Source organism: Primulina huaijiensis, chromosome 6 (genome assembly GCF_012295235.1).
Source record: "Primulina huaijiensis isolate GDHJ02 chromosome 6, ASM1229523v2, whole genome shotgun sequence".
NCBI lineage: Eukaryota > Viridiplantae > Streptophyta > Magnoliopsida > Lamiales > Gesneriaceae > Primulina > Primulina huaijiensis.
The window spans coordinates 21,874,680-21,888,250 of record NC_133311.1 but is presented as its reverse complement, the minus strand read 5'-3'; the positions used below and the strand labels follow the sequence as shown (position 1 = coordinate 21,888,250).

At 34.2% G+C, this 13,571-nt stretch overlaps 1 protein-coding gene across 4 annotated transcripts; it reads right to left on the bottom strand.

The window, feature by feature from the left end:
* Positions 1–401: 401 nt before the first annotated feature.
* Positions 402–12,205, bottom strand: LOC140978330 (sister chromatid cohesion protein PDS5 homolog D-like). 4 transcript variants are annotated; one of them, XM_073443266.1, is made up of 13 exons: positions 11,943–12,205; positions 11,707–11,829; positions 10,364–10,567; positions 10,070–10,251; positions 9,341–9,467; positions 9,076–9,243; positions 3,286–3,681; positions 2,917–2,993; positions 1,752–1,803; positions 1,424–1,504; positions 1,257–1,312; positions 922–990; positions 402–761 (listed from the first exon to the last, which is right to left on the bottom strand). In XM_073443266.1, the coding sequence occupies exons 1-13, from the start codon at positions 12,078–12,080 to the stop codon at positions 572–574; spliced, it is 1,863 nt and encodes a 620-aa protein (XP_073299367.1). In that variant the 5' UTR covers positions 12,081–12,205; the 3' UTR covers positions 402–571. The 4 variants fall into 4 exon arrangements, with proteins under 4 accessions (XP_073299367.1, XP_073299366.1, XP_073299368.1 ...); XM_073443265.1 differs by having other exon boundaries at positions 922–993; positions 1,260–1,312; XM_073443267.1 differs by having other exon boundaries at positions 922–993; positions 1,260–1,312; positions 12,094–12,205.
* Between the last annotated feature and the right edge of the window lie 1,366 nt (positions 12,206–13,571).

Below are 13,571 nucleotides of genomic sequence, written 5' to 3'. Positions count from 1 at the left end.
ATCTNTATCTGGTACAATACAAAGTTACCCAGATTGATGGATTCTTGTTGATTGTTGAATATGAGTAAATCATGCAGCACGCAAGTGATAGATTGACTTTATTGGGCCTTTGCATTCAAAACGTTGAAGAAACGGCAGCCGAAATATGAACATCAGCGTGTTCACATCGACGTCGGTGCTGAACATCTTGAATCATTTTTCTACACTAGCACGTGCTTGTATTCAATTCTCGAGATGGGAAACATCTATCTACTAATGCTGCCAAGTTGTATTTTTCAGTGGTTAAAAGAACAATGAGAAGAAAAATAAATTCATGGCCCAGCTACGGTTCATAAAACACGATGATTTTTCTTAGAAAAGCAACTAAATAAATATCTTAGAGCCAAATGCAAAGGAAGCAATTAAGTCATCAAAACATCCTCGACGTTGTTTTTTCAAAAAAGTAATGTAGTCTGTAGCAAGAAAACATCACACAATAGTATCTCGACATAAAACAGCAGGCGAGTCTAATTCATTATTGAAACGGTGAATGAATGTAAATAAGTTGTATCCCGATAACGAAAACGGAGGTTTAATCTTTCTCCACATCCAAGGTGGTGCCATCACTAGGTTGCGTTTCGGTTACAAGAGTTTCTGTCTTTTCGTCATTCTTTTTAGCACTGTTCATCTCAAACATTTCAGCATTCGGTTCATCTTCAACACCAACAACAGGAACTGAAACCTCTCCAGAATTGATGCCGCAACCCTTTTCAGCTTTTGCTCTGAAACCATAAAAAAGTCCACCGTAAAACTTACTGAACATCATATTGGAAGGAATGCAGTGCATTACTTCATTATAAAACATTTACAAAATTACAAATGTGCATATTCATTACTCAAACAACAAATTGAGGTTTCTTGAAATGAGAAAGGATGACAAACCTTCCAGATGCTGAGGAAGCTTTCTGTTTCTTGGATGGACCTAACTTAGATTTTCCTTTCTTTTTCTTGGGCCTGTTCCAGTTCATAAAAAATTTCCTTTCAAACACCGCGACTTATCGACATGATTGTCGCTCGATTACAGAGATCAGAATATAAAATGTATTAATAAGAATATGACGAGTTTATTCATCCTTTTTTCAGTTGACTTTCACGAGAACTCAGAAAATTTAAAAAATCTGAAGAATGCAGAATTGTATGATCATAAATCTCATCAATAAAAGATGTACGAATCAACGGAGGAATGAAAATTCTACTCACTGTTTTAAAAATAAACTTACACGACAGGTTTTTTGGCAGGAGCAGGAGGATTGGTGTCATGTTTCATGGAGTCCTGTTTTATATTACACATGCACGGAGAAAGGTAAGCCAAACAGGCATGTACAATAACAATCAATTAAAATAAAAGAATGATAATGGGTCCATGAATAACAGCGAGTCTAACTTGAATTTGGTGGTCATCTAACGGTTCCCAAGTTTCTTCGTCCATGAACAAAATTTCCTCATCACCATCATCATATATGACCTGTAAGAAAACAGCTGACTAATCTGAAGGAGAAAATGTAGCAATAAACTTGCAGAAACTAAGAAAGCTACCGGCATCTGTGCAATAGTGAGTATTACTACTGGACATTAGGAAGAAGTCTGTTAAAACAAAGTTAACTTCTTCATATGCCCAGGAAAAGGTTGTCGCTTATAATTCCCACTCAAAAGCAAAACACCTTTGTGAAAAAAAAATTAAAAGAACCAGAAGAAAGGAAGCATCCAATCACCTTGTGCTTCTTTGCTGCATGATCAAAAGATACAATAGTGCCTGGGTAATACCTGCATAAACAGATCCTTAAATATGAGCATAGAGTTGCATAATTTGTAATACAGGCTCAAAATTAGTTGTTTATTTTGGCCACCTCTCGCTTGCCTAACACACTTTCTGAGTTCTAAATAGGAGACACAGACAATACTAGAAGAAATCAAGTTGTTAACGAGAAAGTGGAGGTTTAAACTTTATCGAGGCATAACCGCCCCCACCAGTTTATGATCTAATTTTTCTTGCACCTCGTTTGTATACTTTTCACGAGAAGATAAATTCCACATACCAAGACACGTTCCCCTTTCTCATCCGTCGCTACTCTATTTAAGGAGTGATAGAAGTAATACATTAAGAGTTATACTGAAGTTCATTTCCACATGCATCAGAACTTTAATCACCAAACATAAACTAAAATGAAACTCAAGAGTTTTTACCAACATCCATAACATTAGGCTGATTGCTCATGGCAGTATATCATTTTTAGCTGATGAAAGCATGTACAGAAATAAAATACATTGGAACCCAGAAAATGAACCCAACATATTATAAACATAATGAACACCAATCATGGTGTTGGAAAACATCATCACTATTCCTTTGTAAATAATAAGAGGATAGATGAACTTGAAATATTTAGAGAAAAGAGCAGACGGTTCCAGTGCAGAAGAAACTATTATTTTGTTTTGAACTCATAAAAGCAATCCTCATCTTTAATTTTTCTCAAAGAAACTGTTGAAGTTGCACACAATTGCATTGATTGATCGAATCTTGATTATGTATATAGGCCACGCCATTAATGAAATCTATAGGATTAAGAACTAGAACTTCCTACTCCCTAATACATTATTATGACATTGTAAATGCATGAAGCCCTGCATACAATGAAATTGTGTCGCTAAGAGATAAATGTAAGTAATGACAAATTCAAAACATTATTGCCATCAAACAATGGCCAAAGTAGCAAACTCTTTGTGAAGTGAGAAAAACACAACAAACATGTTCTTTCATTCTTTGATCCAAATCAATTAGATATGTTGTTCACGTACACAAGAAAATTGTTGAACACACACAAAGAAATGTTGTCAAGAATAATTATTAAAAAAAATACATTAATATTTAGCGCTTACTCGCTGTCATCCGGCCACCAAACCTTTATCCTTAAATCAATCAAATCCTCCTCAGAACCAAGATGCGACCTTGATCTCTAAATCAAATTTCCAGAAGTGTGGAATCAAGATAAGATATAAACAAAGTCACTGCTGAGAAATATATAATCTATTCCACAGCAATATTACTGTAGAGATATTAAGAACCATTCTAAAATTAAATTAAATGTTAAAGGTAATTCTTTTTTTTCTTGATCTCCTTCTTTGGAGCTATTTCTCCTTTGAACAGCTTTTGCAGTTTGAGAAAGAGAAGCTGCTACTCATATGAAAATTAAAGAACTTACAGGTGCAGGATTCATCAAATATCAATAGCAGATAGAATTCAATTACCTTTTTTGCATCACTTGATTCATGTTTCTTGAGAATAAACTCATTTTTAATTTGTTCATTCCCATGTTGATCAAGAAATGGTGATTCATCTTTTCCTTCTGAATTGATCTTAGTATCGGTTTGTTCATCTATCTTCTTTGTGATGGTACTAGATCCAGCACCCTTCTTACCAGTCTTCTTTTGGATGTTAGAACCTTTTTTCATACCCCCCGTTTTCAGCAGTTTCCGTCTTGATGAAGTCTCGAGATCAGTCCGCTGATTTATCGTGTCCTCTTTCTTCTTTTTCGCGACCCCGCTACCAGCACTCTTCGCATGTGGATTGAAATCTTCCGGTTCATAAATAGAAAGTTCACCTGACTTGGACGTTAAGTCAGTTGAACCAACTTCTTTTGCCATCTTACCCACATAAGAAAAATATAAAAAATGAATCTTAATTTGAGATGATAAAAGCAGGAAAAACAATAGCAGAATTTTTGGAAGTGGTAAGAACCAGAAAGAATGAACTTTGAAGCATTAAGCCTGGTACGAAAAGATTTTGCTAAAATTGACCAGAGAATTGTGAAGCATTAAAATTTAATGAAGAAAAAATTGAGCAATATGAAATCACCAGGTTTACAAGGAGGAGCATTTATCCGGTAATCTCTTTATTTAAATAATAATATTATCAATGCCCAGGATAAACATGAGCAGACACTAGGCACTCTTGGACTTTGCGACAGCAATGGAAAGAGATTTTCTGCTTAGGAAGCAACTAATTGAGTATTTTCTAAAGCTAAGACAAAGAACATGAAATACAAATTCGATGCGTAGATCGACTTCAGTGAATTCTCTTATAGATGACTTCTGGTATTGTAATGTGATTCGGATCTCCTTCAGTCCTAGTTTGTGAGTACAAATCCCCTCATCAAGAAAGAGGGAAGGCTATGTACCACAGCCTGTCATCAGCTGGTCTATTTATGAATATGATGCGGCAATGCATCAAGATCTCAATCTAAGCATATTTATTTGGGATCAGCACTTCAACATACAAGACTTCAAATTTGGCTTTTGTTTCAATAAAATCTTTCCTATTCCATTGTATTTGAGGCAGCAGGACCCCACAAGATATAGCTCTATTTGTTACCTTCGACGATGAGTGAATATATCATCCTGGTATTTTGCGAAAGCATTAATCAATGCATCTATCAAGAAGAAATTCCTTCTCACCCCCTATTAATGTTATCCATAAATAGGATTTAAAATAATTGTTATTCACGTGGAATGAACGGTCTCTTTAAGTGGTTTCACATATCTAAAATTGGGCCATACAGCGTATAGCATTGCCGTGCCTTTATTTTGAGATGTGTTTGAGTGTTCCGACAATGGTACTTCATTTTATAAGACTAAATTTGCACATCTATGATATTTAATTCAATGCCATAAGATGAAAAAAGGTTAAATTTTATTTGGAACTTGGTTTATCTCAGTGTATACTCACAATTTAAGGGACCTAATTCTTTCATCCATGCAAGTTGCTAAATAAGTAATTGATAAAACCTTGAACCCTACGTAATCTTTTTCCCCAGGTTCAAAACTTTATAGGACTCGGCTGATCTACAATGTTTGGAATAGGACCAGACCTGAGTCGAGGGCCCGAGGCCCAAGAGGTGCTCGACTTAGGCTCACTTTTGAGGGGAAATAAATTTCTATAAGTCGAGGTCAATGAATACTTGAATACTTATATCCAATTAACTATATCACAAGAAGTATTCATTGAATTGACTATATCATCGCTTGAGAAACAAATAGTAGAACATCTTAATTATGCAAACTTAGTTAATATTTTGCTGTGAAATCATCAAGATGAATACTATTTTAATGACTATTTAGAATAGTTTAGCTTTACTATTTGTTTATATCATTATATTATAAATATTTTGATATTATATATTATTGTGTTTTATGTTTATGTTGAAATTTTGAACGTCCTATTGTTCGAGATACCTAACTTTTGAACTTCGATTCGAGCCAAAAAAATCTTAGGTACAAGCCTGTTCCGGACAAAACTGATCTATATTGCACAAACATGAATACAAACATAAATGTTCTTTTTTAAAAAAATCACTTTCTTTCATAAAAAGCCTTTGACAAATAAAAACTTCTAAAATAGTCCACCATATCTCATACATATAGTGTTGCACTAGATATGGTATCCACATCTTCTCCATTGGATTAATTTTTGGATACTAACATATTTAGGCAGTTGGTGGTATCATGCTGTCGTATCTGGCATTGAATTACCCCGTAGACAGTGGCAATTGTTATGAGCATGCATACATCATAATTAAGGGTATAAACGAACCAAATCGAGCAGAATATGATGAAGATTTTAAGGCTCGAGTTTGATTGAAACTCAAAAAAAAAAAAAATTTGGGTTCAAATTCAGTTCGAATCAAGGCTCGAGTTCACGTTCGGCTCGAAAAATTCGAACATCTTCGAGAGCTATTCAAACTATTATTCGAAAATAAATAATAGAGAGACTAGAAATCTATTTATTTAATATATATTTATGTTATACTAATAAAATATCAAGGCTCGCAAACTATCAAGCAATATAATTTGGGTTCGAATTCGGCTCGAAAAAGGTTCGATCATGTTCGAATTTGATAAATTCGAATACAAATCAAATATTTTTTGAGTCGGCTTGAAAAGCTCGTGAACCAAGTCGGTTTGTCCACACCCCTAATCATAATCAATGATACTCCAAGAACTAGAGTACCACACGCATAAACATTATCTTGCCATCTATAAATTATATGTTTTATTTCTTATTATCTACGAAGATAATGAAACAAATCTCGAATTTATGATTGATACACATGCTTAACATTCATCAGTAAAAATTAAGGCTCACTAGTTATGGAAAAAAATAAGGTCAACGAGCTATGTTGCATGGATCATAGTTGTCAAGGGCGCAAGGCGCACACGGGCTCTGGAGCCTGAGGCGCAAGGCGCAAGGCGAGGCGCGCGCCTTACCGAAGCAAGGCGCACATTATTTATTTTTAAAAAATATATATATATCTTAGAATAATATATTAATATATTAAAATATGAAATAATTAAGTTACGACGTCACACAAAACAACAAATAATTAATAAGTTCATTATAATAAGTAACACGATTAAAATTCTTCAATCATCCAAATCAAGTTCATCTTCTTCCATCGAATCATCAGAGTCCCTAGAACTGATACCTGAGCTTTCTTCAATAAATGGTTCTTGGCCCTTCTCTTATTCACGCTGTCACGTTGGCTTCTGTAATTCTATTGCAGTCTGCACACTTCTGCTCATGTCGCCTCATGATATTTAATTTGTTAACTGGGATGCTAGGGTTTAAGGTTGGGTTGGGCCTTTTACATTTTAAGTTAATATTAAAAAAAAAAAACAGAGAAGTTGCATTCTGATTTTAAAAAAAAACAATCTCAGGCGTGCCTAAGGCGCGCCCGAGAGCCCTTCCAAGGCGAGCCGAGGCGCGCGCCTGGGCTCGCCTTTGTAAATCGTTGCGCCTGGGATTTCCCGAGGCGCAATGCCCACGCCTGGTAGCCGCCTTTGACAACTATGGCATGGATACGGGTACGGGTATCGTATCGAATACGACACAGATACGGATATAGCGATACGGATATAGCGATACGGAAAGGATACGACAATTATTANGAGCAGTGATTTAAAAAGAAAAGGTAAAAAAAAATCAATTTTTTCTCGAAAAGTGTCCATGGCGTATCCTAGCCGTGTCCATGGCGTATCCGACTGGTCAAACATGGAAAAAGTCAACGACACCGATTTTGCCGTATCCGACATGCGGTCCGTGTCCTATACTTAAAAAAAATTTAGGACTCTTCGTGCTACATAGTCAACGAGTTTGGTAAAACATTCTTTTGTCATACCATTTCCGATTTTGATGTTGTAGCCAGGGTAGTGCCAAATCATTCGTCAAAAAATGAAGACACAAGGCATATTAATTTACATGACCTAATCATACATGATAGTACACACACAAGGGATTGATAATAATCATTTATCCCGTTGTCCAAGCCATCACCACTTTGTGATCATTGAATCATAAGACATTTAAAATTTAATGTCTATAACATGTTCCGTCAACTGCAAGTGATTTTATTATTTGATTCAAGCTAGAAGTGGGAGACTTTTCTAATATTGGTAAGCGACCATCTCATCCTTGGCTTAGTTTTGGAACCATTCCATATGAGCACAACGTCCAACACCTTTCTTTCATTAGTCATGTTCTCTTTTCTTTCCTTCTTTTCATGACGCGATCTAGGTCAAACTTGCCACTAGGTCAAACTTGCCACTAATGATTGTTCATTGAGCACCATAAATTCATGTGTTCTTCATTCCATACAACATTTAGTTTTGTTTTTAAATATTTCCACTCATCTCTTACCGTATTAATCAATTGTTATGTTAATACAAAGTTCAGGAATTGATATTTATGAGCACATGCCATTGTTATAAACATGAATTATAATGCATATCTACTTCATGGTTTATAGATTGTTAGAGACATGATAAGAAGGAAATGCGAGTGATTTATCTTATTATTGACCTAATAGTACTCTCGGGGTTGGATTTTGCAGACGAAAGCCATTTTATGAACTTAACTACGTCCAGATACTTGCAAAATGGAAATAGAGAGAGCCAACACCCTCACCATCCAATGCGGTGATGAATTTGTAGCCTTGATCTCATGTGGCAGAAAAGGTAATTAGTTTCCCTTTATTGTTAGGAATGTTATGGTGTTAAGGCTATGAAAAGAGAGAAGAAAAATGTTTGCTAGATGCTAGCAACTACGAGTTGTCGTGGAGGGGACAAAATTAAGATTTTCACAAGGACATTTTATCTTTAAAAAATCTTTAAATCACATTAGTTTGGCAAAATGCAATTTTCCATTTGTATTTCCTAGCATTCATTTTCTACTTTTTGATTGTGTAGTATCTCTTCAATACTCTTATTTTGCACTAGTATTGCAACTTACCACACATACGATCAGCATATATCACTGCTTTGTGGAACAAGGTGACTCCGTGATCAGAGTATCGGGTCATAGTGGGAAAGTGGCATCTTTTATTGTGTGGCAAACGTTGATTACTTTTTAACAAAGTCGCCTTAATATCTCCTTACATGGGAAAATTTATTAAGCCTTGATTTCCCTCTCGGGAGTACAGTCTTCTCAACTAGAAACTATACTTATCAATTTGATATGATGAACGGACTCTATCGCCGACCACTTTGGTTGGTAGGATTTCCGCCACTTGGTCGTTATAGGTCGACAAGGATGTCTCATGGAGATTGAGTTGATGCCACATATTTGCAAGTGGAGTAGGCCCATTGCATCTCAAAAGGTTAAGATCTTTCAAGGCTTCTGAGAATCTCAAAGACCAAGAAGATGTTTTCAATCTCCGTCAATGTACTTTGGCTGATAACAATTATTTAAGAAATATATGATCAAAAGATGTTCCAAATATTGTTCAGGACTTGATTAGAGCTTCTAATTTCATAAGCAAACGGCACATTAGGCTTTCAAAGAATAGCCGAGCCGGAGGCTAGTTATAGTCTATTTCATTGTCCACAAACACATGCTACTATATCATGCTGAATGATCCTCAGATTCTATAAGGTCAATCAAATATATGTACCAGACGGAAATAACAAATATATATTCTCAATTAAAGCATAAGCAAATGAACAAAGCACGCCATTGAAGTCAGAATTGCTATTGTAGGAACAAACCATGTTTTCCTTAATAGGCTCTCCCTGGCAAAGAGAAGCAATTATCTCAGCATATTCAGCAACATCCAGGTTCTTTGCCCTCACTGTTTTTTTGAGAGGACGCTGGAGTTTGTCCGAGCAGTTTTTGAAGACAGTATTCCCCAACTCCCAGGATATAGGTGAAATATTCTGAACAAGGAAACAGTAAATTTTACAATTGGTGAAAAGGAATGACAATAAATTTTGGGTATTGTAATCGCATTAAAATCAGGGAGAGCGTCACTACCTTATTATCCATTTTGACACTGTCCAAAAGCGGTATCAGAAGTTTAAATGAGATTTTGCGACTCTCTTGTATCACATGAGACATTATTGTTTCCATATGTCCAAAAGTGTCAGCAGGCTGGTTGGGCCTTCATAATCGTTTTGTTCAATAAGAAATACCACGTAAAAATTGATGTCATAGCTAAGTCAATTAATCTTTAAACATACAGAAATTTTACAGAGCATTTAAAGAAAGTGAGCCACTCATTTGACTAAAATATGTAAACTTCAAGCATCCTCAAATATACTAGAGTTTATGGTGCCATTTGGTTGGGTTTTTGTTTCCCCTAAACTAGTTTCAACTCATAAGTTTTGAAAATTTTATTTGCAGTATTTTACCATGTTTGGAATTTTGTTTGGTTTAAGATTTTGAAAAGATGGCGTAATGTTGGACATAGAGATGATGTGTAATTTTTGAATGAAAAAATTGGGAATATAACATAATTTTTTGAAGAAAATGGACAGAAAAATAAGTGATTATGTAATGATTATTTGGGGAAATGATGTGGGGAAACTTCATTGTTGAAAAGTATCTCTGCCCCAATGTATTTGAGCGTATTCAAATACACATAGGAGGGTTATTTTTTAAATAAATTTTTGACCAGAGTTATTTTGCTAACTACCTCGAAAAGTCAATTGGAGGTTAATTTATTAAATCTTTCCAATAAATTGGACCTTTCTGCATACTTACCTGATGGCACTGAAGAAAAGTTCAAACATCTCAACAATCAGGTCATCACTATCTACGTCCAGAAGAATTGCAGATGATTTCAGTCTAGCGATATTTTCAAGCATACGAAGAGCTCTAGAATAATTGCGACCAGATTCCGAGGGCAAATGCTTCAATACAATGATGCATAATTTAGAAAGTTCCTGACACCATTAACAGAACCTACTAGGTAAGGATACATAAATAGTGTTTTTCTGAGGAGGGAATAATGAGATACAAGTGGATGACAGAGAATAAGTGGTCATATTTACATACCTTCATGTCAGCATCACTATAAGTAAAATCAGGAGCGCTTATTCTTGTTAGCTCCATGAAACAACATGCGACAGCAATTTGGATATTAACATCGGTGTGACGCATGATTTCATTAGTGATCAACATCTGATTCAATGGAACAAGTGCCAACTCTATAGCCCCGGGCGGCCGTTGATCCACCTTGGTTAAAATGCTCTCAGCTTTCTAAAAAAAAAATCAAATAAATCTTTATTCAACCAGTTGCAAAAGACTGTGATTTAATATGGTAGGAATGGAGAAAAAACATTTGTTACTCATCAAATTTGTTATAGGAAAATATTAATGAAGAAGAACATTTTCGCCCACCATAAAATGTCCAAATTTAACGTGAGCAGCACACATGCTGCCATCAAAATGATTTAGCATTGCAAAATATAAAGCAGCAAATAAGAGGAAAACGAAAAAAAATAACATCAAACAAGGCAAAGATTTGCAGGGAAGTTTACAGTTTCCACATGCACATTGTGCAGATTGGTGGAACTGAATCCATAATTGTAGCATACAAAAGAAAAATAATAAGCCTTCAATGGATCACCATTTGTATCAGAGAAGGAGATGCTCCACAACTTTTTATTCAGAAGATCAAATTAGGTTCACCCGTTTTCTTGTTCTACAAAATATTTGCATAACCCCTTAATTTATCAACTCAATAAATCGTAACCAAAGGGAGAAAGATAGCTCAAAATGTTAAAAACTCTACCCTTTCCAGATTCCAGTTTCCAACAAGAAACACCAAATTTTTTGCCACAAAGAATAACAAAACAAAAAAAATTGTACCATAGCTATTATCAACCTAACAAGAGAGCCAAGTTTAAATTTCGCAGAAATGCCCAATAATAATCATTCACGAAAAAATCTACGGATTCCGCATGTAATTTACTCAGTCACGTCAAAAATTATTTACATCAAGACAGAGGAGTGAAATAAAATAGCTGACCCTGTCAAACATGCATAGATTTGTACAAGGCTGTCCACCGACTCAAACCCTTCGGGTTTCAGATGTGTTTTTCCCTAAAAGTTATAGACATCCAACAACAAAGATGTTGCAAAAAAGTAGAAATCATTTACATCAACAGTTGGAGTTCATAAAATTTTTATAACTCTCTTCAAGAAATAGGCATCCAATGCAGTTGGTCCCTGTTAAATGAGAAAAAATGGAATCTTTGGATCCACTTACACAAATCAACACTCTAAGAAACACATAAATGACCAACCCAAAAGGCTCGTGAAATGTGGTGGATTAGACGGTGCAAGCTAAGGTACCCCACTGAAACATAGAAATCTTCAAATTGGAAACGCTTTACCTCCAGGAGCGTGAGTAGCTCATCGATGGAGGATGGTAACGCTTGGAGCTTCTTCCCAACACCCAGTATTTCCTTGGCAAGCTTTTTCGCCGAAACCCGAGAAGAAGCCATTTGCCTGTTCGCCTGTTTAATCGAGAAAAATTATAATAAACAATAATCGAAAAAAAGGAAGAAACTTGAGAATCAAAGAAAAATTCAAAAATTGCAACAAACAGCAGCATCCCACTAAAACCCACCTTAAAGACACTAAATGAAATGTGAAAACAAGCCTTAGATGAATTGATTTCGAAAAATGCAAACTCGACACAGCCAAAATGATGATGATGTATAAAGGGGTTGAGTAAAACAGGGATCCTTTGCCAACTTTCTTGCATGCAAAGAATCTACCTGGATTTTGCCCCATTTAATGAATTTCAACAAATTTCAGTATTTGAAATCCGGGTAGTTGACGCAATTTTTTTCCTCTTTTTGGATGAATTTATGGAGATTAACGATGCAAAGCAAGCACACTGTAATCTACTGTCCGCTTCTCTCAAAATCTTAAGTGAGAAGATTCCCTCAAAATGACGTAATTACCCCTGGGGTTTGGCAAAACTTGTCTCCAGAGATGTATCATAACCGTAAATTCGACTTTATTTTTATTTTAAAATTTTTACAATTTTATATATTCCCTCCATATTTAAAATCTGATTCTCTTTTTTTTTTCCCCCTTTTTGAAAAGGTATTAAAATCTGATTCTGGAAAGTTGACCTTATACGAAAAATTAACAAATTTATAAAAGCAACCAGATTACAGATTTTCTTGAAAAGTGGAAACAAAAAATTACATGAAATAATGGTTACGAATTCTCTCAAATTGAATTCAAATAATATTTCAAATTCGATAACAAAATCCAAGAAAATGATAAAAATATACTGAATAATATAGCATATGCTTGATTACATTATGTGATAATAAAAATATTTTTCAAGAATGATAAAACTGGAAATTTGTAAATTGGAATTTAATTTTCTTTGCATAATTTTTTTTTCCATATTTAAATTTTATATATTAAAAAAAACACTTAAAAGTGTCATTCATCGCAATTTCAACAAATCTAATACTTTCCCTTAATAGGTTTAAAGTGGACACTCATATGTTGTTAATTCTTATATTAATATTTGATTATAAATAATCTAGTAAAAAATTTAATGCAAAAAGATTTATGTTTTTTTGGAATTATATTTACAAAACATTTCGAATTTGGTAGCAAAATTCTAAGAAAAATAAAGAAAGATAATTAATTTCCAGAAGAGCGTGAATTTTCAAACTTGAGTGTTCTTTATTTCCTATTATCGAATTATTATGGCGGCCAGCCGAGTGAACAAAATTTGTAGTGATCATAAGATATAGCAAAGTCTTAATTTTTGGTGTAAAATCTTGAAAAAGTCAGGATTCCGTCTTGATAAATAAGTATAAAAAAATTCATAAAAATATTTTTTACGAACGTTTAATAAAACGTTTTATAAGTTGTTTTATGAATAAATATGTGTTTGGATATTTATTTTATAAAAATGTTTGAGACATTTATTTAAAAAAAGTTTTTATAGTTAAAAATAATTAAGAAGGTGTTTGGAAAAATATTTTATAAAAACTTTTATAAACATGATGCTATTTTTTTTTATTTTGAAAACATGTGGAAACACTATATTACGCTTTAAGTCACGCCAAAATAAAAACATGACACTTCCTTTAACAAATTACACACAAAACTAATCTCTTATATTTTATTAGCCCTTTTCGTTTTTATTTTATCGGTGTCACAAAAAACAATTTTCAATTTCTTAGAATAATCATTTTTTTTTTAAAAAGATTTTTTTAAAATA

Bases quoted from the DNA above. Each gene is read 5' to 3' on its own strand.
- LOC140978330 (XM_073443266.1), bottom strand. From the start codon at position 12,080: ATGCAAGAAAGTTGGCAAAGGATCCCTGTTTTACTCAACCCCTTTATA. The intron at 2,994-3,285 runs GTAATTGAATTC...AATTTGATTTAG, and splicing joins AATCAAGTGATGCAAAAAAG to AGATCAAGGTCGCATCTTGG. The intron at 991-1,256 runs AGTTTATTTTTA...CTGGAACAGGCC, and splicing joins GCCAAAAAACCTGTCGTGTA to CAAGAAAAAGAAAGGAAAAT.